This window comes from Astatotilapia calliptera, chromosome 1 (genome assembly GCF_900246225.1).
Source record: "Astatotilapia calliptera chromosome 1, fAstCal1.2, whole genome shotgun sequence".
Classification (NCBI taxonomy): Eukaryota; Metazoa; Chordata; class Actinopteri; order Cichliformes; family Cichlidae; genus Astatotilapia; species Astatotilapia calliptera.
Genome location: NC_039302.1, coordinates 19430778 through 19456451, shown reverse-complemented (window position 1 = coordinate 19456451; position 25674 = coordinate 19430778). Strand labels below are relative to the sequence as shown.

Here is a 25674-nt window from a genome sequence, read left to right as displayed (position 1 = left end):
CCTACATGCAACCCTCCCATTTATCCAGGCTTGGGACCAGCACTTTGAGTCCACTAGCATTCCAGCCTTGACCCTGGGATCTGATTGTGTCTGAGGCAGATGTGTTAGCCACTAACATGCAGCCATGTCAACTAAATATCAATGACAGTAGCACTTCCAGCTACCAGCAGCTGGTGGCGGTAAAACTTGGCTCAATAATGAAGAAGCACAGAAGACCATTAACCGACCAAAGTAATGCCAAATTATCTTTCAAATCATCAAAGCATAGTTAGCCGAGTTGGTTCATTCAATCATGTTTGTTCAGCCTTTCCAAACAATACACATCACAACTTCAGATAACTGTAAAACTGGTTTATGAGGGTGTCAAGGTCTTAGCAAAATGTGAATACTTTCATTTGGCAGCTGCAGATTCATCGCTCTGGTCATGTCATTTAACAAGAGCAAAGGTTCAGACTGGACTGTTGAGACACACTCAGTAATAGCCTTTAAGATGGAGTGTAATTAGGTCAGAACACAATGAGACTACTCAAACCTTTGAACAGCAGCCATTTAAGATGATTACATCTAAAGCCACTTACCAGTCTGAAATGGCTGCATCTATGTACTGAGCTCGTTAGCCATTACCATAATTGTTTGTCACAAAAAAGATTAAAAATAGATAAAAAACACACCTGGTGAAAAAGCTCCATGTCAATTTCAGCCTCTGCCTTCCATGACTTCTCATCTGAAACACAGAAACGATGTAAAGCATCAACCAGAGAAATGACCTCACCTATAATAACCATGCAAAACATAAAGCTTTACTACTGACCAGAGGCATTCTCGTGAAATATGACTTTGGTGTCTTTAAGAAAGTTTTTTCCAATGATGAAGACCTCCTCTCCACCCCTCACTGAACAGCTGTGCAGTGACTTTTTCAGTATTTCAGGCACTCCTGCTGGCTGGGCTGTAAACACAGCAGATACACGTCATGCATTTATGTTTTAAAGTTTTATTTATACGTGCAACCCAGGCAGAAATAAAATGAAATCTAACAGTAACAGCAAAGAAATTCATGCTGAAAGGACTGAAGCAGTGATTCAAAAAACTAATATGAAAACAAAGGGCTGCCCTTTGTCTCCGGTTCTGTTCATAATTTTTATGGACAGGATTTCTAGGCGCAGCCAAGTGGCGGAGGGCTTTCGCTTTGGTGGCCTCAGAATCTCATCTCTGATTTTTGCAGATGATGTGGTTCTGTTGGCTTCATCGGGTGAAGGCCTCCAGCTCGCACTGGAACGGTTCGCAGCCGAGTGCGAAGCAGCGGGAATGAGGATCAGCACCTCCAAATCTGAGGCCATGGTTCTCAGCCGGAAAAGGGTGGAGTGCCCACTCCGGGTCGGGGATGAGTTCCTGCCCCAAGTGGAGGAGTTCAAGTATCTCGGGGTCTTGTTCGCGAGTGATGGGAGAAGGGAGCCGGAGATCGACAGACGGATTGGGGCTGCAGCTGCAGTAATGCGGACGCTGCACCGGTCCGTCGTGGTGAAGAGGGAGCTGAGTGTAAAAGCGAAGCTCTCAATTTACCGGTCGATCTACGTCCCTACCCTCACCTATGGCCACGAGCTGTGGGTAGTGACCGAAAGAACGAGATCGCGGATACAAGCGGCAGAAATGAGCTTCCTCCGAAGGGTGGCTGGCCTCTCCCTTAGAGATAGGGTGAGAAGTTCGGCCATCCGGGAGGGGCTCAGAGTAGAGCCGCTGCTGCTCCACATCGAAAGGAGCCAGCTGAGGTGGTTCGGGCATCTGACAAGGATGCCCCCTGGGCGCCTCCTGGGTGAGGTGTTCCAGGCATGTCTCACCGGGAGGAGGCCCCGGGGCAGATCCAGGACACGCTGGAGAGATTATATCTCTCGGCTGGCCTGGGAACGCCTTGGTATTCCCCCGGACAAGCTGGAGGAGGTGGCTGGGGAGAGGGAGGTCTGGGCCTCTTTGCTTAGGCTGCTGCCCCCGCGACCCGACCCCGGACAAAGCGGATGACGATGGATGGATGGATATGAAAACAAAAATTTCTAAGGAGATTGGCAGCTTTGTTTTGCCTTTTCAAATTAAAACTTTCAGTAAATATAAATATTTCAAAGATATTTTATCAAAAATGAAAAACTGATCACCAAGTATTGAGAAAACTGTAAATGCAAATGCTTAACATACCCTTTACCTTCAACACTGATTTTGGGGGGCATTGTCTACACACACACACACACACACACACACACACACACACACACACACACACACACACACACACACACACACACACACACACACACACACTTCAAAGGATATTATTAACCATGTCAACCTTAAACATAACCATTACTTTCTCAGATCTAACCCAATCTTATAACTACCTCGTCAGGTCACGAGTTACAGTCTCCATAATATGACTGTATAAACAGATTTAAGTCCCCATGATATGAGTAATATCCGCCCCCACACACGCACACGTACAGACATGCACACACACTAAGATGCCAAGCAGGATTACTGTTTTTTCTTGTTTCGTGGAAAGATATTTCCCTGGGTTGTATGCTGGCTCCGTGTAAACAATAGAAGTTCACACACCTATTGTTTCGTCCTTGCCCTCTCTTTCTCCCCTGCCACTCTCAGAGCAAATTCTCCCAAATCCACTGACACAGATATTTTTTTACGGCCCTAAGCGTCTTTCCTGTTTATAAAAACAACCACACCTTTGTACTTCTGCATTCTGTAGGCATTATTAAACAACTCAGTCTAATGGGATCTTTGTCTCCTTCCTCTCCAAATGTTGATATCAGAAGACAATAGTCTCCTGATCTCTGACTCTAAAAATGGAGAAACAGGAGCTGAAAAAAATTCAGTTTACATTATTATAGTCATTATTAACAGGCATGTTACAGGTCAGCTACCCATTTTCGCACACTTAACCTGTCATAACTACATGAATATCGTAAATAATACCTTGTAATTAAACCTTGCTGGATAATTTTCTGCACAAAGTTTTTTTAAGTGGTTTAACTAATATACCGACTTCACAACATAGTATTTCCAGTCAAAGTATGAGAAAAATGACTTACTACACAGGATTGGAGATGAGGGAGTCTGTAGTGTAAGCACTGAACCATCTGGACGGGGGATGTTGACCCGAAACACGAGCCGAGCACGTGTGCTCTTCTTCTTTGATCCGGCCACCCCAATGCGAGCCTCTACATCAGCGTTGCGGAGCTTCAGGATCCCAACACAGTCCACCCTGCAGTGAGGGGCAGTGTTAACTTGGGTTTACTTGCTCTCAAGAGGATTTTGGCAATTATAAGGAAATGTTCTTAGTAGGACTAACAACTATCACTTAAATGACACAATTTCAGTTTTAAAAGCACGTACGCTAGGGTCATGTTGGAGCTTGGATCCAGGGACACTTCGATAACAGTTGTGCCTTCAATATCAACCTCCTTGCAGGCTGTGGTGTTGCGACCAGTAACCCTGCAGGCTTGGTAAAACCCATGAGGCTTCACGCGGCCAGCATCGGTGCCAACGAACACCTGCAAAACCACTGGCTCGCTCACTCCCTCCAACTGTGCAAGGCAAAAACAGATGAGCAATCAAACGGAGCTCATTGTAGATCTGCTGTGTCATAACATTTTCATACAAAACTATGGACTATGAACTGCTTATTTCTGAAACTTCTGTGCTAATAATGAGCTCCCAGTTTACACTATTCCATCATATAATGCCCAATCAGTTCTGTGCATTCAGCTGAACTTGTGCATCTTCACCTACCTGCCCTGACATTGATGGTGTCAATGTCTTGCTCAAGGACATTGTTAGCTTAATTTATTATTGGATTCTGCTTTCAGATGCAAATCGGTCAGCTTTAGTTCTTTATGGCTTTGGTGATTGTTTTATCAGTTTGGATTCACCTGTCATTTCTGGGCTCTGGCTGCCTTGTGACCATCTGCAGAACCTGGGCAAATGAATGATCAAACACAAGACAATGTGCCTGTTCTGACTAACGTCTGGTTTTTGTCTGCTTTTGAAGTCGGTTAACTACAGCTCAGCTTTAGTCTGAGCGAGTACATAAAATTTAATTCCTTTTTCATCAAGCTACAGCTCCTTAAAGCTTAGGTCCCTGTTTTCACACATGAACTCAAGTGAAAGTTGGATTCCTGATAAGTGACTGACAGTCTGAAGGAGCTGATTTCCTCATCCAACGTCCTCATTTGTGAACAGCAGTGAGAACTAACAGTCTCATGAAATATTACAGACTCTGACACTTCATTTCATCCTCCCAAGGACGTGGATATCCACTTGAACACAAGTGGAACACTTCACAAAATCATTGTCAGTGAACACAGTCCAGACCCATCACTTGGAGAAAACATTTGATATACGTAAAACACAAGAGGCCTATCTGTTAGGAGGCTCAAATGAAAATTGAGGGACCATTTTGCTTTCAAAATGACAGCAACTTGTCTTCTCAGTTCAATACAGTATTGTTAAAAAAAAAAAAAGTTGTAGGGAAGCCCAGGAGTGCCCCAACTTCTTTGGAAAATGTTGCAAGTAATAAATTCAATATCAGCACTTACTTTCACCTTATGCTAACGTTAAACACAGGGATGCTAAAGCAGTAGAATTTCAACATTAACTACAGAGGGGTTTTACAATTACCTTTACAGTAGGGAAGCCCTGCTGAGTGCGGTCCTTCACGGATCCTCTGCTGCCTTCAGTCAGATAGCGGGCTCTGTGTTGGGTCTCAGGCTGGACGAGGATCTTCAACTCTTTCCCCTCACTCTTTTGTGGGAACTGCATCGAGAGAGTTCCTCCTTTCTGAATAGTAGTCTGAGGTTCATCAGAACTGCAGCAAAGACCAATTTGACAGAGACACGAGCAGATGATCTCTAATTCTAACGTTTTCATGTAGCCTATGATGGATTAAAAAGTCTTCAACTTAATCCATGCAAGTGTTTGCAGCAATGTTAGGTTCAGAACCCCAGTTTAAATAAAAAGAACCCTAACAGTATTATATATCTGTATGCAATTGGCTGGGGTTTGCTGCAGTACATAGCTCTCAGTCACAACAGTGAAACTGCTCTGAAGTTGCCATGGCGCACTAAGCAATGCAGAGTTCAGAGGGTGTCCATCAACCAAACATTTTCTATCCCCAGCTCCTAAAACGTTCAGCCTTATCTGTTTATTTAATCTGCTCTGCTTATCCTAGGTCTTTGAGAAGGGCTCTGTGATTCACTGTGGCTGACCATTGTTTGTACTTCAGTATCCTGCCCCTCCCTCCCCTCTGATCTAACCGCTCTCCTTCAGTCAAAGTGTGGTGGGAAATTTAGAGCCAGATCAGTTTGGTAAAGATTTCCATCTGTCGGTGTGTGCCAACGTATCATTTCGTGATACTACCTCCTTCTACAATAACGATGAGGGCTGAGCAAAATTATTAAAACGGGTCTTTAAAGTTATAGTCAGAGAAAGGCTGAGTACCCAAGTAACTACTAAAGGGCTGGTGCAACTATCAAAGGAAACTATTAAATGAACATAAATCTAGCTAACAAGTGAGTCAACAATGTCCTAAATCAATGTGTTTTCTTTACTTACTGATAATGTAACATCATTTATTTCAAAATCAATTCTATTTATATAGTGCCAAATCACAATAACAGTTGCCTCAAGGTGCTACAATAGTACAGAATAAACAGAAAACCCCAACAATGATATGACCCCCATGAGCAATCGCTTTGGCAACAGTGGGAAGGAAAACCTCCCTTTAATCAGGAAGAAACCACTGGAAATATTTTTGACAACTCCATGAAATGTCGAGAGGCATGTGACAAATTTCTGGTGATCATAATACAAAAAGTACAAACCTTCCTTTATGTCCTCCCTTGCTGTCAGGGCCTAGCTGCGACAGGACAAAGTGTGGGCCTTTGGCACTGTCTGCATCAAACACATCCATGCTGCCCTCCCCTGCTGGCGCCGTCTTAGGGCCAGGCCTTTGACGGGGGGTACGTTTGCGGGACTTCCGTGGCACCTCTGTGTTGTCATTGTAAGACAGCGTGCTCGTCACACTGAAGTTGGACAGAGATTCATCCATCCAGATGCTGTTACTTTGCTCTGTATCCTGGGTCCCATCATCTTGGCAGGACATTTGGCTGTCATCAAACAAATCTTCTGGAGGTGGCGAGATGTTCAGTACGGTGCGACGCTTTGATGGAGTCAGTGGGTGATGCAGTGGGCCTTCCTGGGTTGTTACACCTTTTCCTCCTGCTAGCTCGCCGCTGCCCCTGCCGTTACCATTTCCACGTTCTGCTCCAGCAGCCTCTGGTACCACTTTGGTACTCCTGGTGTCGTCTGGATCAACATTACTGTCTTTAACTGGTTTCTGGTCATTGGTTAGATTACTGGAATGCATGGTGGAGCTGGAAGAGGTGGAAAAAGCACTGCGAGGGCCTTCCATGGTCAGAGAAGAGGCATCTACAGTGCAAATAATTAGATAGTTAATACAGGCATCTCAACTAATGTTGGCTAGTAGTCCCAATTTTACAGCAAAATAGTTTTTTTCTCTGTTTCAATTTTTTTGTTGCTGATTTTATTACATTTTTTTTTATATGTTGTCATCCAAAAAAGAAACTGTGTTGTTACTAGATCTTACATATAAATGTGCATCTGATTCTGATGAAGTTATAAATGTGGAGTATTTGTAGCACAGTGGAGGTGTTATGTCAAGAAGACTAAAAACGAAGACAAAGGTTGAGCAGGCCACTATATTTTATTTCAATGTACTGTAATCAACTTCAAAAACAACAGAAATTCATTATTGCTAGCATTTTGTGCATGCTCAAATAAAAATCTCGACAATAATAATATTGTACAATATGAGGCATGCCAATTATGGGAACTTTTCGTTTATTTATATCTTGCTTTCTATCAGTGTTCATTTTGGGGACTGAGCGTAGCCGCTGAGACAAAATAAACAAGCTTCTGACCTAGGAAGCAGAGAACTGCAGACCATTTTCTGCATATAAAATGCAGACACTCCCTGCTTCATAGGGAACTTCCTGGAATATAAAAATGAGACAGCAAATAAGCAATAAAAGCTGAACAGTAAAAAAACGTATTCAGATTTTATTAAAAAGAAGAGAAATAAAGAAATCAATCGAACAGGGAAATTTTTTTGGCAAAAATCATGTTGCTTCAACATGCTTATATACACTGATCAGCCATAACATTGAAACCACCAACATAACAAGGAATACAGTGGTAAATGTGAGGGGAGTGGGACACATTAGGCAGAAAGTTCTTGGAGCAGACGTGTTAGAAGTGAAAGAAATGGGCAAGCACAAGGAACTGAGTGATTTAATGCAGTGGCCATCCTGTCCCATGTCTCTGGTACAATGTGCACATAAGCAGGATCGTGAGTCCTGTTGACGGTTGGGTGCGTGCACCTCTTTCACCTGGTAGCAGCAGGACGCACTATGGAAAAACGGCAAGCCACCAGAGGCAGTGTGACACTCCAGAGAATATTAGCTCCTAACAATCTTGTGTATTGTTACGTTGAAGCATGTCACCTTTCGAGACACTCCAGCAGACCATGCAAATGCATTCACTGTATTTCAGCTTCCACCAGGAGAATTGACACTGCAAATGTGCTCTGGAATGGTTTGAGAAGCATAAACAGATCAAGGTGTGGCCTGAAAATTTCCCACATCGCAATCTCAGTGAGGAAGGATATGAAAGAAAGAAAAAAAATAGCGTGATCTACAGATCACGACAACGAAGGCTCTGCTGCTGACATCTTGGTGCCTGGAGGACACCTTTAGAGGTTTTGCAGAGCTATCGTATTTGGCAAGCGGTTTTAATGTTGTGGCTGGTTGGTGCACACTGTTATTTCAAAAATATTCAAAAGAGTTTAAAATGAACTATATAAAGAGTGTGGGGAAAGGATGGTTAAATGGTATGGCGTTATTTTTGTGCCACTATTCTGAGCGCACGTATAAAAAAAAATTGAGCACACCTAAAAAAAAAAAAGTTTGCAGGTGCAAGTGTTGTATTTTGAGGAGAAATTTATTTTGAGCAAAGAAAAGCTGAATTTGAGTGAACAAAATTCATTCCTGCGTGCAAAAAATGTATTTCAGTGTTTGCTATTATCCATACACACACACACACAAAAGCAGCCCCTCAGTTTTTGCATTTGCGCTCGCTCGCAACGTGTTCCTCGCGCTCTCAACGTGTTCCTCGCGCTCTCAACATTTCTGCCCGTGCGCGCTCAACTCTTTCTCTACACCGTTATATTTGTGCCACAAAACCAGCCAATCACAGACTTGGATGCAAAAAAATCTGATTGGCTGTTCTGGTCTCCAATCAGCTCGAAATGACAAAATGCAATATCCCAGAATCCATTTCGTCCAAAACTCAAATGAGGCAGTGGCGGAGGAACACAGAGTGGCGGAGTTTGAAATATTACTCTTTCTGGGTCACAAAATAAACTTTTAAGATATTTTCATGCGTGAATGTTGCTGTGTAAACTTCAAATACCTGCTCGATTCATCAAGACATCACATATTTGCATAAGTGCTCTAACGTTTTCGGAGATGCCTGTTACCCACCAGCTGACCGCATAGCTGGACTGGCCATTGGGCATCCCGGACATTTGCCCGGTGGGCCGATGATGATTTTTCATTTTTATGTTTGTTTGTTTTTGTAACGGTATAAACAATGAAAGGTGGTGGATTGGCCAATTGGTCATGATCAACTCTGGGCTGGACCAATTACAATACATCCGTATGGAGAGGAAAAGGAACGCGATTTGTTCTGGACTTCAGCAAGAATGAAAAAAAAGACAAAGCTGGAGTTATTCTGTCTTTACGTTGCACAGCTGCCTCTTCTCCCCTCATTCTCTCTCCCTCCCTCTCCTGTTGCTACGTCAATCATGAAACTGATCAATGATCAGCTGATCGTCTCTCTTGTTTGTATATCTCCCACTTTGCGCCAGAAACAGGAAACCAGTGGATGTTGCGCTAAACAACAACAGCAGCACGTTCAAGCTTGATAAGCTGTTGTTAGAATTTATTTAAAATTAATTTCTAGTATCAGCTGATGTTTGCTGGAGCCACAGCTGTATAAGCTGCTGCTCATGATATCGGTTTGGAAACATGAAGGTGATACAAATCATACATATATACCAACAAGACAGTGTACGTCACTGTCACAACAGCGTTTGTTTTAGTTCAAAGGCTTTATGGTTTTTCCTATAATACCTGGTGGTGTAGTTGGTGATTTTTTTGTCAGTTCAGCCTTATATATTACGTTTAACCCGAGTGACCACCCGGTCAGCTGGTGGGTAACAGGCATCTCCGAAAACGTTAGAGCAGTTATGCAAATATGTGATGTCTTGATGAATCGAGCAGGTATTTGAAGTTTACACAGCAACATTCTCGCATGAAAATATCGTAAAAGTTTATTTTGTGACCCAGAAAGAGTAATATTTCAAAATCCGCCACTCTGTCTCCCTTCGCCACTGCCTCATTTGCATTTTGGACGAAATGGATTCTGGGATATTGCATTTTGTCATTTCGAGCTGATTGGAGACCAGAACAGCCAATCAGATTTTTTTGCATCCAAGTCTGTGATTGGCTGGTTTTGTGTCACAAATATAACTGTGTAGAGAAAGAGTTGAGCGCGCACGGGCAGAAATGTTGAGAGTGTGAGCAACACGTTGTGAGCGAGCGCAAATGCAAAAACTGAGAGAGAGGGGCTGCTATTGTGTGTGTGTGTGTGGATAATAGCAAACACTGAAATACATTTTTTGCACGCAGCAATGAATTTTGTTCACTCAAATTCAGCTTTTCTTCGCTCAAAATAAATTTCTCCTCAAAATACAACACTTGCACCTGCAAACTTTTTTTTACATGCGCTCAGTTTTTTTTTTTTACATGCGCTCAGAATAGTGGCACAAAAATAATGCCATAAAATGGCAGATTATAAACAAACAGTTACACTGGTCTTGACATTGTTGACGTTTGGATGAATCATTGGTTTACAAGAAAAAAAACGGTTGGAAGAAAAAAAGAGCGCATAAAACGCATGAAGATAGTGTCATTTTGAGCAAGTATCATGAGACAAAAACACATATGATCAGAAACCACAATACAGAATTGCCAACAAACAAATGAGAGCAAATGATTAATACTTCAAACAACAAATTTTTTCTCCAAACAACCAGGAAAACATCAAAACTATGGCTGTTTCTCGCAGGACATCATGCACAAATTGCTTGATAGTAGTCCCCCATATTGGACGTGAGACAACTACATGTCGCGCTGGGGGTCGGGGTTGTATTCTTTGACTGGCTGGTGAGGTGAAATCAGTCAGAAAGAGGCTGCTTCACCAAAAACCTCTTTGTGATTGCATTGTTCACTATCAGATAGCAGTGGCTGCCTGTAGCTTGCATGGACGATGCCGACTTGTCTTCAGATGCTTGCTAACTACTCAAGTGAAATTTATTTGCATAGCCCTGTTCAGACACCAGAATGCTTTACAGAGGGACATTTAAAACTTTTAAACATATCACCTTATGACACGTGTACAGTCGATCCTAGGAATGTAAAGGCAATAATCAGAAGTTAAAAAACAAACAAACAAACAAACTTCACAGATGTCTTCCTACTTTTATCTGGCACAATAAAGTCTACTACAGATGTAACAGGCAGGCATTTGCAGTGACAAACTGTAGGAAAACTTGAAAAAGTGTAACGACAATGGAAAACGTTCTTTCTAAGCAAAAAGCTTTACCCTGGCACTGGAGCCAAAACATTTCAAAAGGTACAAGTTTTACTTTGAATGCAAAAGGTCTCCATGTCTGGTTGGTTTTGCACTTTTCAGAGTTTCACTACCGCTTGTAGAACAGCCAGTGAGTGTCTGTGAAAAATTTTTAGTCTGTTCCATGCAAACTTTAGGCGACCATGGCAATCTGTCACCAACCAAAGCAATTGCAAGGTGGTTTATGCCAATTAGTCAAGGAACCCCAAAATCTCACAAGTGATGGGAATAGACCACGGGATGTTTAGCTGGTCTCTAGGCCTGTGTGACTGGGATCTTATTCACTTGACCTAATATTGTCACATGTCCAAAATGGTAAACAATTTAATGTCAAATGGTTAGCAGTCATGTGACTGCAAAACATCAATAGGTACGAATCTATCAATGAATTATTTGGTCTACATCAGTGGTGGGGAACTCCAGACCTCAAGGGCCGGTGTCATGCAGGTTTTAGATGTGTCCCTGATCCGACACAGCTGAGTTAAATGGCTTGAAGTTCTCCAGAGCTCTGGTACTGAACCAATCATTGGATTCAGGATGATATCTAAATATCTACCAGGAGTGGGGAACTCCAGGCCTTGAGGCCCAGAGTTGCCCACCCCTGCTCTACATGAATTGCTTGTGGAAGCAGTGACCTGTGACTGGTATTAAAAAAAAAAATCAAAAGTAGGCAGGACAGGAAAATATTTATAAAAACCAAAAAAGGGGGTAAAAAGCCTGGGTCAGGCAATGAATAGAACCTACCATAAAGTCTGTATCATAGCAGTCTGTACTGTCAAAGTCCCATGCATGCAAAAGTGGCTGACTTGATTTTGGAGTCTGGAGCTCCTGGACTGAGCCCACCTTGCTTGCATTATTACCCCTAAGTGTTCATCTCTCCTCGAATAACTACTAAAACAGTCACTTAAAAGTCTCAGGTCAGCTGAAACATTTGAATAACTTCAAATATCAAGTGAACATAGAACACCAAGTTAAAACATCAAAAGATAAATTAGAAAAAATAAAATAAAATCAGTGACACAGCACTTTTTGCTGTTTCTTTGTTTTTAGAAGCACATGCTGAGATTTTTAATTAATCTCTAGAATCTTTGCAAAACTCTCATGTGTTAATTTCCACCGTGAAACCATAAACCCAACTGCAACAATGGCGGGTAAAAGATATGCTTATCTTCACACATTCAACAATCTGTGGCTCACCCTCCAATCCGGATCTAAATCTGGAGCTCTCAACAAGCTAACAGTCCTCAAAAAAAATGGGCAACTTTTACTTGTGTAGGAAATAGAGCTGGGCGATAGAACGATAACGATATGTATTGCGAAATAACTTTTCCTCAATAGAAAAGTTAAACTATTGCGATAGGCCTCATCTCTCTTGTCCTCTTTAAAAAAAAAAAAAAAGAAAAAAAAAGAACAACAGCCAATCCAAATTAAGTAGCGCAGCAATCACAGCCGCAGCGTCACGTCACGTGACTTGTTACCCGCACATGTGTATTTGTTTGGGAAGCAGCCAGTGGTAATGGAGGAAATGAGTGTGCCAACTAGAGAAAAATCAACCGAGCGTGACCGAAGGTTACCGAAGAAAAAACAGATGATGGTTCCAACGCCGGAGAGATTGTCGAGCGGAAGAGCCATAGAAGTTCCGTAGTGTGAAGGTATTTCGGCTATTTCAAGTCTGACAAAAAAACAGAGTAGCGCGCACTGTAAATTGTGCCGAAAGCAAGTCTGGAAATACAATAAAGCGGTGCATGCGCAATCTCTGACTGAACGCGCTAATTCGTCATTCGGCTTTTGTCAGACTAAAGTCACTGTTAAAACTGTTTGAAAAGTTAAGCTATACAACAAGGAGAGATTGAGAATTTCCTTTTAGTTCTCAGTTTATTTGATATTGACAGTTAGTCAATTTTGTTTGTTCTTCTGTAAAACAAACTAAGATTTATTTTTAGAATTAATATTTTGTTTGTAAGTGGAACTGACAATTTAGTAGTCTGTTTCGCTTGTTCTATTCTGAAACTTAAACGCTTTAGCGGCTGCTTTTGTGTAGTTTGCAATATTTGCCTTTATTTATCTGAAAAGGTCTCATGTTCCTTACGTACATCTACCCAGTTGAACTTATTATGGGAAATAAATATTTAAATCAAAACAAGCTGCTGATTATTTCACATTTTACTTGTGAGTAACGGCACATTTAAATCTTACAAATATAGTTATTTGGCTTATATCGTGATAGATATCTATATCGCCTGAAATGAAAAAAACATATCGTGATATGAAAAAATCTTATACCGCCCAGCTCTAGTATGAAATAGTCATTAGCTGTTCATTTATACTGGACTTCCGTGTTGGTCTATTAAGAAGATTTTCTTCTGTAAATAATAGCTCCACCTTGGAACTGCAGAATGGTCAACAAGGTGATTACAGCCATTCAAAGCTTCTTAATTCTCTGGAAAAAAAGGCTAAGAAAAAAAAAATGGGTAAGTAGATTTAGTCTGTGGGGTAATGAATAACAGGCCTTTGCCGGGGCCTCATATTCTTATGGTCTACAATCGTTCTACTTTGCAGTTTAATTACCATTATGCACTAATATCATTGTCTTAAAACATGTGCATAAACCATATTTCTAAACTGTTGCTACAAGAGACCACAACATATAGTACATAGCAATGTGAATACAGGCAGCTAGCTATGTTCAGCTGCCATTAACTTCCCTCACCAGCCTTTTATTACTGTTTGTTTTGTTTTTTTTCCTTCACGTGAGAATCACAGAGGAGCACGATGGTTGCCTGACTGGCTTTCTTGCCACATGCAGGTGTTTGTTTGCCTGAAGGTACAGACTATAACATGAGTTGTACTTTTTTCAGGGTGGGGCATGATCAGTCCTGCTTGCAGAGGAGAAATAAGGATAAGAGAAGCAGGATCCTACCTGATGCTAGAGAAGCTGAAGGGAGAGGCCCTGCCTCTCCGCCGCTCTTTTGACTCATGACTTTTGGGCTTTGCTGAGTGGATGAAGGCAACTGCAGCTCTCTGGGAAGAAGGTCATACACTGACTCTGTTGTGAAAGGAGGGGGGAACCAATAAAAGCGACAGTAAGGTGACAGATTTACAGGATCTCAACAGCTTTTGTTGAGCACCATCAAATGTGTCAGCTCCATGACCGAGTTGTAAACGGGAAACCTGAAAGTGATTAAACCTTTTTGGTTTTGGCTCATACGTTCTTCTGAAATTATATAATTACACAGCAATGTCATATCACCACTCTTACACAGTCATAAGAACCACCATGACCTTCTTGGCAATGACTCCAACACAATGACACACAAATACCCATGATACAAAGCTAGGGCTATTGGAACAATGCACTGGAACATATTTCACCATCAGTTCTGATGCCAAACGCGTCTTCACCTTTTCACTAAAGCCAAAGCCTGTCACAGGCTGCAAGTATGAATAGTCATGCCACACCTTTCACCCAATTTGCTGACAGACTAAAAATTCAAGGGGAATTCAAAGCTATATAATGTGACTGACATTAGATGGAAATGTATGTAAAGAATCTTTGCATATCAGAAAAGCAGCATCATGGTTTTTAAAAGATTTACAAATTTATCTCGTATCTTCTGTAAAACTACTGATGTCACAACAGACAGATAAAAATAGCATAGCTGCAGCCAATGCAAAGATATTATCTAATTTACCACATTCTTCTTGCTTGTTAAAGCCTGGCGGCTGCATTAGCTATAATGCAACATGCTACTAACAGTCCAGCCAGAGATTCAGGTGTGTTCTGTTATACTACAGAAGGCACTAATGTTGCCTCGGGCTAATGGCTGTAAACAGAGATGATAGGTCGCCACAGGGGTCATGGAAGTTCACTCTCTTTTAACACCTCTCCCTTTTTCAACAAGCAACTTGTAGTGTTTAAATGACCTCATTTGAGGTAATTTAGCACATTTCTTACTGACACAGGAGCCTTTATCCACCATGTTTTCACATATAAGCAACAGCACTCCAACACTGTATTATAACATGAAAAAAATGATGCCATCGTTGAAGTTCATCATTAAAGTTGCTGCAAAATATGAATAATAATAAAAATCAATACAGGCAAGAAAATAAAAAAGAAATTGGAAAGACATCTAACGTGTCAACTAAAGATGAAAAGAAAAAAAAAAAACAAGTGAGAAAATACCAAGAAATTAGTTTGTGATGATGACATCCATCGAGGATGAAATGATGCCCATTTTCACTCAAGACTATGTGTGAAATATCTGGAACTTTTAAAAATTTCTCTAAAAGTATGTTTCATAAAGGTGGGAGGTAAATTAAGCCATCATTACTTTCAATATAAATTTGTTTATATTTCCGAGACAGCAGGACTTTGATTATTCGTGCTCACAGTCTGAGGCAGTTCATTTGTTTGCAGCACACAAACAAATTCAGGTCAAAAAAATTGTGAGTGAAACTTTTGTACGCACAGTTTAAGCACAGATTTGTTTGTATGCACTTTATGCATACACCCATTGCCCCCTACTATACAGCATCCAAAACTGAAAGCTGCATATTTTTTCTCAGAGGACGGTCGGTAGAATCATATATCTGAACTAGTTAGTCAAGACTCGGAGTACACTTTTGGGAAAAGCCAGCAACTTAAGACATATCAAATGCTGTAGCATGCAAAATAAATAGCAGATCTCATTACAGACTAAAAACAGGGTCATACAAAGCCTTTTCTCTCCTCTCTGTGCCCCCTTCTGGGGCAACAGGACATGGAGAAGGGAGAAAGCCTTGGGTCAACAGCATGACAACACTTTTACTAGCAGCCTGATTCATCATCCAAATATTATGGTATGAACTTAGAGCGGCCATTACAGTCGCCTGACTCTCTTCTCTGCCAACTGCCAGCTTTAATTACTTGCAGCTGAGTCCCAGGGTTTGGTGTGTATATCAGATACGTAACCCTCCCATTGTTACCACTCGCTGTGTACAAAAGACAAACCTGGGACATACTGAAACCAGCCCATGCCTCTTCATTCCCAAAGCCCTCCAGCCTCTTACAGCTCGGTTTAGAAGAGCAGGGAATGCTGGTTCCCAGAAAGAGGCTTAAAAGTGGAGCCAACAAACTCCTAACTCCCAGTGAACCACACATACACAGAGGATTCTAGTGTGGTTTTCCTGGGGTTAAAAAAAAATTATTTTTTTTTTTGGCTCCGTTCTCCAAACAAAATCAGAGACACACATGCATGCACACAAACATATCCCACCGCTGCCACAAAAACACTTTCCCTGCCCGTGCATTTACACTTAACTTCTTGGGCCTCACTGACTGCACATGCAGCAACATGTGCTCTCAGTGAGCAGCCCTTCCAGTAAACAGATTGCCAACCACACAGACAGAAAATATGTACTCTTCTCTCACAGCAGTAGTGTCGAATCACTGGCTGCCCTGTTCAAAGTGTTTCCACAGTCCCTTGGACTTTTTTAGAGGGCTGAATGAAAATTCTTATTTTGCTGCATGTTTGTTTCCTGACGCACAGACAGAGTGCAGTTCTTTATTTACACGTGACAAAACACTGTCCCTTTCACTCTGAAGATTTAAAAAAAATAATAAAGCCTTGCTAACTGGGCAATAAACTGTACGGACTCACACACACCACGTGATGTTTTGATTTCACCTTAAGACTACAGCGATGTTGTGCAGTCCGCTGACCACAGAGCAAAACCTCTCATTTTCTGTGACAATCATAACAACCAGAATAATTCACACTGACACATGTGGTTAGTTTTGATCAGTAGCACTCATGCTAACAATGCACTGAAATATGTGTGTATAAAAACTGAACTGACTCACAGCTAAACTAACAAACCACACACACACTCACAATCTGAGTTTCACATCAGGAATTCTGCACAGATCATACTCATCATGTCTTGTGATATGTTTATGTGGCAAGTAGTGCAGACTTAAGATGAAAAAAAGAAGAAGAAAGAACTCACCATGTGAATGGTAGGACTTACAATCCCATTCATTTCCCTCACATTCCTCCTGCTTGCTCTTACTAGCCCTGGCACCTTGGGCGTGGCACTGGTTTTTTAGCCGAGTAACTGATTTAACTCACTTCTGTCCCCCTCCTCCACTCCACCTACACTCTCCCCGTCTTGTTTACTGTGCTCCAGACCCTTTGCTGCAGTGCATCCTGCTCAACAGGTTAGTGGTATTGTCATGTGGAATCCTGTCATGCAGAAACCGAGCAGTAGTGCAACCTACTTGCTGAAAAATTTCAGGCTGCAAAGACTTTGTGGGATTTCACAAAATGCAATGAGGAGCACAAGCTTAATCGACGGGCAACTGCAGCAAACCATCTACAGCAACCCTGAAATGTTTACAACCGACCTACATGTAGGCTACCAGGGACTCCATAGCAACAGAGATCGAGAGACAACCCTTTTGAGTGTTTGTCTCGCTTCTGAGCCAACATGGAGAAATTAGAAAATAAGCAGTATTATTAAGGCATAAATGAATACAGGTTTATACCTGAGCAATGAAGTTCGAACATATATAAATAAAAATCGGTATGTGGCTTCAGTTTATAACATCGTACTAAAATCTCACTCCATGTTATTTTTACCACCCCCTACTAACAGCTAACAGCAATGACCTAGTTTTATACTTACACTGGACATTTTAAGGAAGCTAAAATAGGCAACATGGTTAACGCTAAAGCTACCCAGAGCTTAGAGCCAGTCAAAGTCAGCAGTCTCGGTATGAACAGTGAAAGAATCAAAGCAGTTACACAGAACAGACTATATGCAAGTTAGTAGTAACTTGCATATTTTGTGATCTGCTGCATTTGTTTTTATTTGAAAAAAATAAAAAAATATGTCAGGCAAACCTTGGTGTACCACAAATCCTTTACAAAAGGTAATTATTTGTACCTCGTGGTGACTTTTTCTTCAAACCAGCACTAGTAATCTTCAACATGTTATCACACATTGGCTCATATTTCAAAACTGAGAATTATGTTTTTATATTTATGTTATCATTGAAGGCTAAGATTAGGGGGGGGGGGGGGGGGGGGGGAACTCAGTTTAACAGCAACACAAAGCACAGGATCAAAAGGCAAATACCAAAGACTTGACCCCAAAAGCCTCTTGGCAAGTTGAACAAAACTTGTCACAAACCTGTGCACAATATGAATGTAGCATGTCGGCATATGTATGCAGGAATGATGCACGAGTAGACAAGTGCACGCGCATAAGTGAAATGATTTTGCACGGTTTCCTTCTGCAGTAATTACATGGGAAAAGTCACATGAGCCCAAAATACCACCACCAACAAGATACAGCACATACGTATGAGCCAGATGCAAAACCAGATGCACTACGTATACATGACCATATACGCAGTGCATCTGTCACACTGCATACAGGTGACTGGTATTACATAACCCAAAAATCAAAGTTGTAATTTAAACAAATTCTGCTGCACCTAGCTACATTTACATTGGCATAACAAATTAAGTCGTTAAATAAAATTTTTTTGCCTTTTTTTATTTTAATGGTTGTGGCCCATAGAAAGGAATGTTGTGTTACAATCGCTTCTGCCCTGTTTTCATTAACCTCTCTGACAAGCCCACCATTTTTCTCCTGTCATGATCCTGATGCTGTGAAGGCATGTCCGGACAATGCATTTTGACAGGCTGCCACCACCACTTACTTGTGTAGAGCATAAGCCAATGTGTTCATACTCTTCAATGCTACAATGTATTTGTCCATAAACTTCTCAGAACTCTTGGTTACTGCCACGTATTTAAAAATAAAAAATAAAAAATACAGTGAAGGTAGTACTTGGCTAATTGAGTAATCCCGAATATGACAACCACCCACCCAGTATTAAACCACTTTCCCACGAATAGTAGGACAAACTGTTTTATTAATTACATCACTAGTGGAAAAAAAATGCATATTTTCTAATTTATTTAATTTTTGCCAGAATATGAAATCAAATATCCTACTAATAAAGAGTAATGATACATATTTAAAACACATAATCTGGAGGGAACAAAGATGTAGATAACAAGTTCAGATGGGGAAAAAAAGTCTAAATTTAAGTAGTAAAAACAGAGTCTTCTATAACATTATTAAGTTATTATCAAACAAAATAACTTTCATTCTGACAACACACTGTCACTTATTTCTTAAATAATTGCATCACACATGATGACTACAAAACTGTTGAAACAAAGCTTACTGTGATTGATTTTCAACCTACTGCACAATAGCAGGCAGTGTTGGTATTATATTGTATTGGTATTAACCACATATTGCATTTGGGAAAAGAAAAAAAAAACACAACACCATCATCATTGTGTTTGGCAGTTTACCTGATGAAGAAACTCAGAAGACTTACCAAAGCACAAGAAGAAACTATTTGTGAAACCACAGTTGTTTCATGTGTGTTTTATGGAGTAATACTAAGCTACAGTCCTGTGAAAAACCAAATACACCCTCACTGCTTCCATAGGAATTTAGATGCTAAGTAGTAGCCAGGTGCTGACAATCAAATGCACTTGGTTAACTGATCATCAGAAACTGTGAGCACCTTTTTTAAAGCACAAGTTGTAGCAGGTTTTAGGTCTGGAGCATTCAGATGTGTGTTAACGAAATTGGGGGGGGGGACAAGAAAGGATGTTAGCAATGATCTTAGAGAAGCAATTGTTACTGCCGTTAAATCTGGGAAGGGAGGTTTCCAAATAATTTAGGCCATTTTTCTCCAAGTTGACCACAAGTGGAAAACATTCTTTGAACACATGAAACTGAAGAGGAGCTTTTTGGCCATAATGCACAGCTCCATGTTTGGTGAAAAACAAACAATATATCAGAACAAACACCTCATACCAACTGTCAAGCACGGTGGTGGAGGCTGATGATTTGGGCTTGGCAGAACTTGCAGTCAACCACAAACTCTTCTGTATACTAAAGTATTCTAGAGTTAAATGTGAGGCAGAAAACGGGTTATGCAACAGGACAATGATCCCATGCACAGCAGCAAATCTGCAACAGAATGACAGAAAATGGAAATAATCAATGTGGTCCATCCAAAGTCCAGACCTGAACCACAACAAAATACTGTGCCAGGACCTGACAAGGACCGGGGAAAACGAAAGTAAACAAACCTCAACGAATTTAAGTTGCAAAAATAAGTGCGCCAAAATTCAGACATAGTGACATGAAAGACTGGCAATCTTCCAGAAAATGATTGCTTTATGTTATTGTTGCTAAAGGTGGATCTTAAAGCTACGGAATCACAAGGTGCACTAAGTTTTTCACAAAGCTGCATAATACGTGTAAAGTGCGAAGTGTACAGTGACATATGTAAAAACGCTTTCACACTTACCTGAGTTTGCATGAGAATACATGGAACATAAACCAACTTTTCTCACTTTAACGGTAACTATTTTGTGCCCATCTAACTCTTAAAAAACACTGTTTTTACCCAAATACTTAAAAAGACAAAGTTTCATCTTTCCTCTCAATAGAAATGTAAATTCCCCAACTTTTGTTTCAGGGTATATTGGAAAAGTTGGCCTAAAAAGGAAAAACAATCCGAGTACAAATTTAGAATGTGTGTTTTTAATTAGATGCATCTGAAATAAACAATGTATTCACTTGAGTTATGTCAACATTTTCTATTTTGACCATCACCTCGTCCTTGTCACGTTTTTGAAAAGAAAAAAAAAATCTTACAGACTGTTCTTTCCACACAGCGATCTAACAACGTAAAAGTCAGTGAAGCCTTGGAGCGGGTCAAGTTATTTGTGTCACACCAGGTTCAGCATTTGTGGCATGTAGCCCTTTTATCCCAGCTAATCCTGAAGCAACCAGGAACAACTTCCATGCGTCATCAAAAAAAAAATGCCCGCTGAGACTCTATGAGGGCCAAACCACACATCCACAAGTCATCTTTGAAAGCAAGGTAGGTCAATTATCATATTTATTATCTAAACAGTACCACAATGGAGTCTGTTTTACTGTCAGCAGATACTACTGGAAAAGAAAATAGTGACAATCTGACTGAATTTAATGCTCTTAAACCCATCTACCTTTAGCTCTGTGCTTACCAGTGGCCCCAAAAGACAAAATGGTCATTCAACTTAACCTGAAAGCTTGACTTCAAAAAGCAGTGGAATTCAAACTATTTGCAGTGGACGGCTTACACAAAGGCTGGCAAATACAGCATGGTCAGCTTTGAAAGCAAGGCTGTCACAATATAAGATTCTTACCATTGTGTTTGCCACATTTAACCTAAACCTTGTCACACCTTGTTTTTAAACAAGTCAATTATAGAATGTGAGATTAGGGATTCTGATAACCTTGCAACCTTGGTTGCAGTAATGTCATATGAATCTATAAATATTTACATGATCAGGGACAACCGACACAACATATCTATGTCTGTGTAGATGCCTCACAGTTGGGACAGTGTGGGTGAATTTCAATTCTAACCAAATGTGCAAATATTAACCATTACTTTGTGCAGTGTCACTGAGACCAGCCTGCACAGCCTGTGATTGGTCGGCAGACTCAAAGACACCATGACTTTGCTGAAAGGCCTGTTACACTGGCCTAGAGACCGGTCAACAACCTCATGGCAACGCACAATCCTTGCGACCTCCAGCAACCACTAAATGAGTGAAATTCAGATTTTACTCACGTATGTGGTGGTCATCGAGGATGTTTTAATTTTCTGAAAAACTTGGAGCGTTATCTATTGAAGGAAAACAAAAAGACTCTTAAAAAGATTAATCTTCAATACCAGTGCATCATCATGATGGCGCCACTTGAGAGCCAAACAGACACACTGTGGCAATTTTACACATAAAACGTGTATATTTACATCTACTAATACATGCACACGTTTTGATTATCCTGCGTTTCCAAATAAATAAGTAAATGTTTTCAACTGACAAAGCAGTCCAGAATCTTTTCTTACTGACGGCATGTAGAATTTACATTATATGGACAAAATCAGGGTACCACATGCAGATTACATCAACAGAATACCTTTCTGTTTGTGTTAATGTCAGAGGAGGTTTGGAGCTCTGCAGTTATTAAGTGAGCCGAACGCTGGTGGTTTTTATGCACCATGGGCCTTACGACCAGGAGACCTCACTCTTAACTTTAGTGGTTTACCACTTGGTGGCCGAGTTGCCATGGTTTGCAATCACTTACATTGTGGTTCATCGTGGACTACCTACGAGGGAATAGATTTCACAAACTGACTTATTTCAATGGTGGCATCCTATTTCAGTACCATGCTCAAATTCAGTGTGCTCTTTAGAACAGCCCATTCGCTCATAAAAGTTTACAAAGGCAGATTACATTGCTGAGTACTCGATTTTACATATCACATATGCACCCCTTTGCAACCTAAGTGTGTGGCCCATGTGCCATCACCTGAATTAAAATACTAAAAGTGCAAACACTAGCCGAGAGAATGCTGGAAATGAAATTTTATTCATATTCTTTATGAGCCGGCTGTAACATACGAAGTAAACTTATCAGAGAGTGATGGTATATACTCCTGTAGAAACTGCATGTCTGTATATCAACCTCTTTTTTTTCACCCTTCAAAAAAAAAAAAGAAAAAAAAAGAAAAAAACGTGTTTTATCTGCAATGTCGCAGAAAATAATTACTTTAAAAAAAAGAAGAAAAAAAAAGATCAAACCATAAAATTTCCAGCGAATTCATGTCTAACTGCTGATGAGAAGTTTTCCAAGTCCCCATTTCCAGTGAATCAGAAGACACACACACACACACACACACACACACACACACACACACACACACACACGATGTGGTAAAACAGGGATTTCTGACGATGTATGAAACTATACATTTTTAGACATAAGTTGTAAGGGCCGCCGTTTTCTTTGGAAATATTTATTACACGGCGTGCTGCGGGGAAAAGCCTGTTCTAACGCTTTAGTCTAAGGTTTATTTTTTAGCACCTGACGGCTCTTTTTTGCTTCTCATCCGTAAATAATCTGCTCTTTCACGCGATTCAGTTTATTTTGAAAAGTCTCAACAGGATCTTGAGCTTTGTTGTGAAAGGTTTATTTGGAAAATAAACAAGCGGACACGCGATGGTTTTACCGTCGTTGTTGCTAACGACAACGCATAAAAACAGGCACTTGTCCATCTGTAGTGTGGTTATATTAAATGTAAGAGAAAGAGAGAACTTTAAGAAATTAATACAGTGACCATCAAAACGATGAAAAAATATTACCGTAAACAGTTTATTTTGCGACACCACGAAACAAACGTTAGCGTAAAATGAAACAATAGACGTTTTTATATCATCATCCGATATAAATTGTTATATCGAACAGCCCTACAAGGGTGTTTAAAAAAAAGGGGGGGGGGGACAGCACCCTAGCTTCTTAGACTGGAACAGTCACTATCAGCAAGACCTTCCGAGTCTTTTTAATATAATACTATCCTGGACTACCCTGAGACTTTTTAATGCAACAACTCATTTCATAATTAATATAAAGTATGTATGCACATCATAAAATCAGCATCTGTGAGCAAATGATGGAGATAATGATTCAAAGATGCGAATAAATCTCCATTAGCCACTGCACGTCAGTATATAACATTACGCAAAAATAGCTTGTAGTATCACAAAGGTCTAGTTTTGGAAACTCTGTGGGCTGATTTCTGATGAAAGCTGTTGACTCTAATGATAAGAAGGGGGAAATAAACATTTAAAAAAAAAAAATCTGGCACTGAGACAACATTTAAAGTTCACTGGGAAGGTCTTGAGGTGCACTAAATCTACACTGAAAAAGTCCAGAATGTAGGACTAGCTCCTAATACCAATGTTTTTCAGAACAATAACTGCTTTGAATTCTTATCCTTGTGTTGTAGATTTTACTTCTTTGTAATATTTTCAAGATTTCTATTGACAAACTGTTGTGAGACAGCCTGTAGACTAAGCCTATAACTTTACCACTTATATAGGAAGATTTACTTCCGAATAAGGATTGAGAATGAGTTGTCAGGCAAAAGTCACAACAGAATGGCAAAGACTAATCAAACTCCTCTATCGCAAAATGCAGTTTGCTCTGGCAGGGTTTAGGCCACTAACTGAAAAACAAAAACAAGGGGTGATATTGGAATATTGGAACTTGTGTTGAAATTTGAAGTCTGCATGTTAGTCTAGTTGCCTGGACATGCAAAGATTGGCACCCAACAACAGCTTTTGATCTAGAAGCCCTCTTTATGTAATTTCTGTTGACACCTAAGGCAAAAATTCCTCCCAAATAGCATGCTTACTACTCTGCCCCACGTGCTCAAACAGGTTTACGTCAGACTGCACACTTAAGTCTGCACCTTCACTCACTGAAGAGGAGAAAAAAGATGCAGACTCATATTTCTGTTGCTCATTGTTCAAGCAAGCTGTGGCTTGTTGATATGGTGAGAAATGAACAGTTTTTTTCTTCTAATGAACTGGTATTTGACTCATCAAAAAACAAAGAAACAAAACAAAACAAAAAAACTGTGCCAAACTAATAAATGAACCTGACCTTTGATTTAACAAGAAACTATGGCAGGGCACCTCAAGGTTAAAAAGACCATAATGCAATCAAGCAGATAAGCAGTGACTTAAATAGCTACCGAATGTTTTGAAAAAAATGCAGTTAGCAGCCTTGTGACCAGATGTCACGCTCTAGATATTTAAGATTTGATTTTATCATAAAAAACTGACACGATTAATGATTATCCAACCTAAGTACAGGTTTATTTTGCATCAGGCAACGTCTATACAATACCATCATTATACTTTTATAATCAGATTTAGTTTAAAAAAACTCAATAAAAGGTAAAGCACATCTTTAACTCTTTGAATTTTGTGGAACAATGTGGGGTTTAAAGCTGAGGGCAAAATTGCTGCGGTAAACCAGACAAAATAAAAATAATGCCAAAGTTTAAAAAATGTTTTCAATGTCAGAGTACAAAAGGAAAAACTGTTTGGTAAGGTCACACAGGTCTGGAGACCCATCAGTGTCTAGGGAAAAATGTGTATGCCCCAACCAGTAAGCAAGGGTTTCCTGAAGACTGGTAACAGTTTCACCTAGCAACAAACGACAAAGAGGTTGCTACATCAAAAACCTCCTTCTGATTGCTTTGATTGACAGCACATTGCAGACAAACTCAATGCACTACAGCAAACACTTGCTAACTAACCACTAAGTGGTAGTGAAACTTGAAAAAGTGTGACCAAACCAAAGACAGATTTTTCCCTTGTGGTCTTTAGGCCTGCGAGACTGGGACTATAGCAATTGATTTCACAGCAGGCGTTCACAACTGGTGGTTGCCAGGCAGGAGAAGGGGGGAAAAAGCTGATACTTTTGGTCAGGGTTCTTGTCTAATGCAAACAGTGTTATCAGAGGGTGAAGACGAGTCTCCGTGCAGATGTTTGCATGCACTCCAACTTGTTGTGTTTGTGCAGACGCTACTTTAAACCCTGCGCATGCATCTGTGTGGCGTAAAAGGTATATTCTTGGCTTCGCTGGACTGAATGTGGGCCAAGTGAGAGTGCACAACAACAAGAACAAGCAAGGATACAATCAATGACAGGATACAGGAGGACATCAATGCTCCAGTTCATTCCAGCACAAATTACCTGCCGGTCTGCTGGGGAAGCCAGATGACTCAGGATACTCAGGATACTGGCATACCACAACTGCTGGCTTGCGAGGTGGATCACTTGAGCACTTTGTGACAAAGAATTCGTCATTACTGAATGTTATGAAATACCTTTTTGTGTGAGGAAACTCAGA

The 25674-nt window shown here is 40.5% G+C and overlaps 1 protein-coding gene across 7 annotated transcripts in view; it reads right to left on the bottom strand.

Moving 5' to 3' along the window:
• Positions 1-25674, bottom strand: part of nfat5b (nuclear factor of activated T cells 5b) — a 41868-nt gene that overhangs the window by 8627 nt on the left and 7567 nt on the right. For 2 of the 7 annotated variants that reach the window (XM_026168178.1, XM_026168186.1), the window contains exons 2-8: positions 13751-13876; positions 5880-6486; positions 4678-4864; positions 3394-3584; positions 3090-3262; positions 812-946; positions 672-724 (exon numbers count right to left, since the gene is read on the bottom strand). In XM_026168178.1, the coding sequence (XP_026023963.1) occupies positions 672-724; positions 812-946; positions 3090-3262; positions 3394-3584; positions 4678-4864; positions 5880-6486; positions 13751-13876 (1472 nt within the window). Of the gene's footprint in view, positions 1-671; positions 725-811; positions 947-3089; positions 3263-3393; positions 3585-4677; positions 4865-5879; positions 6487-6998; positions 7071-13750; positions 13877-21538; positions 21593-25517; positions 25609-25674 lie in introns of those variants that run through there. The other 5 variants (XM_026168202.1, XM_026168219.1, XM_026168211.1 and 2 more) reach the window with 5 other exon arrangements.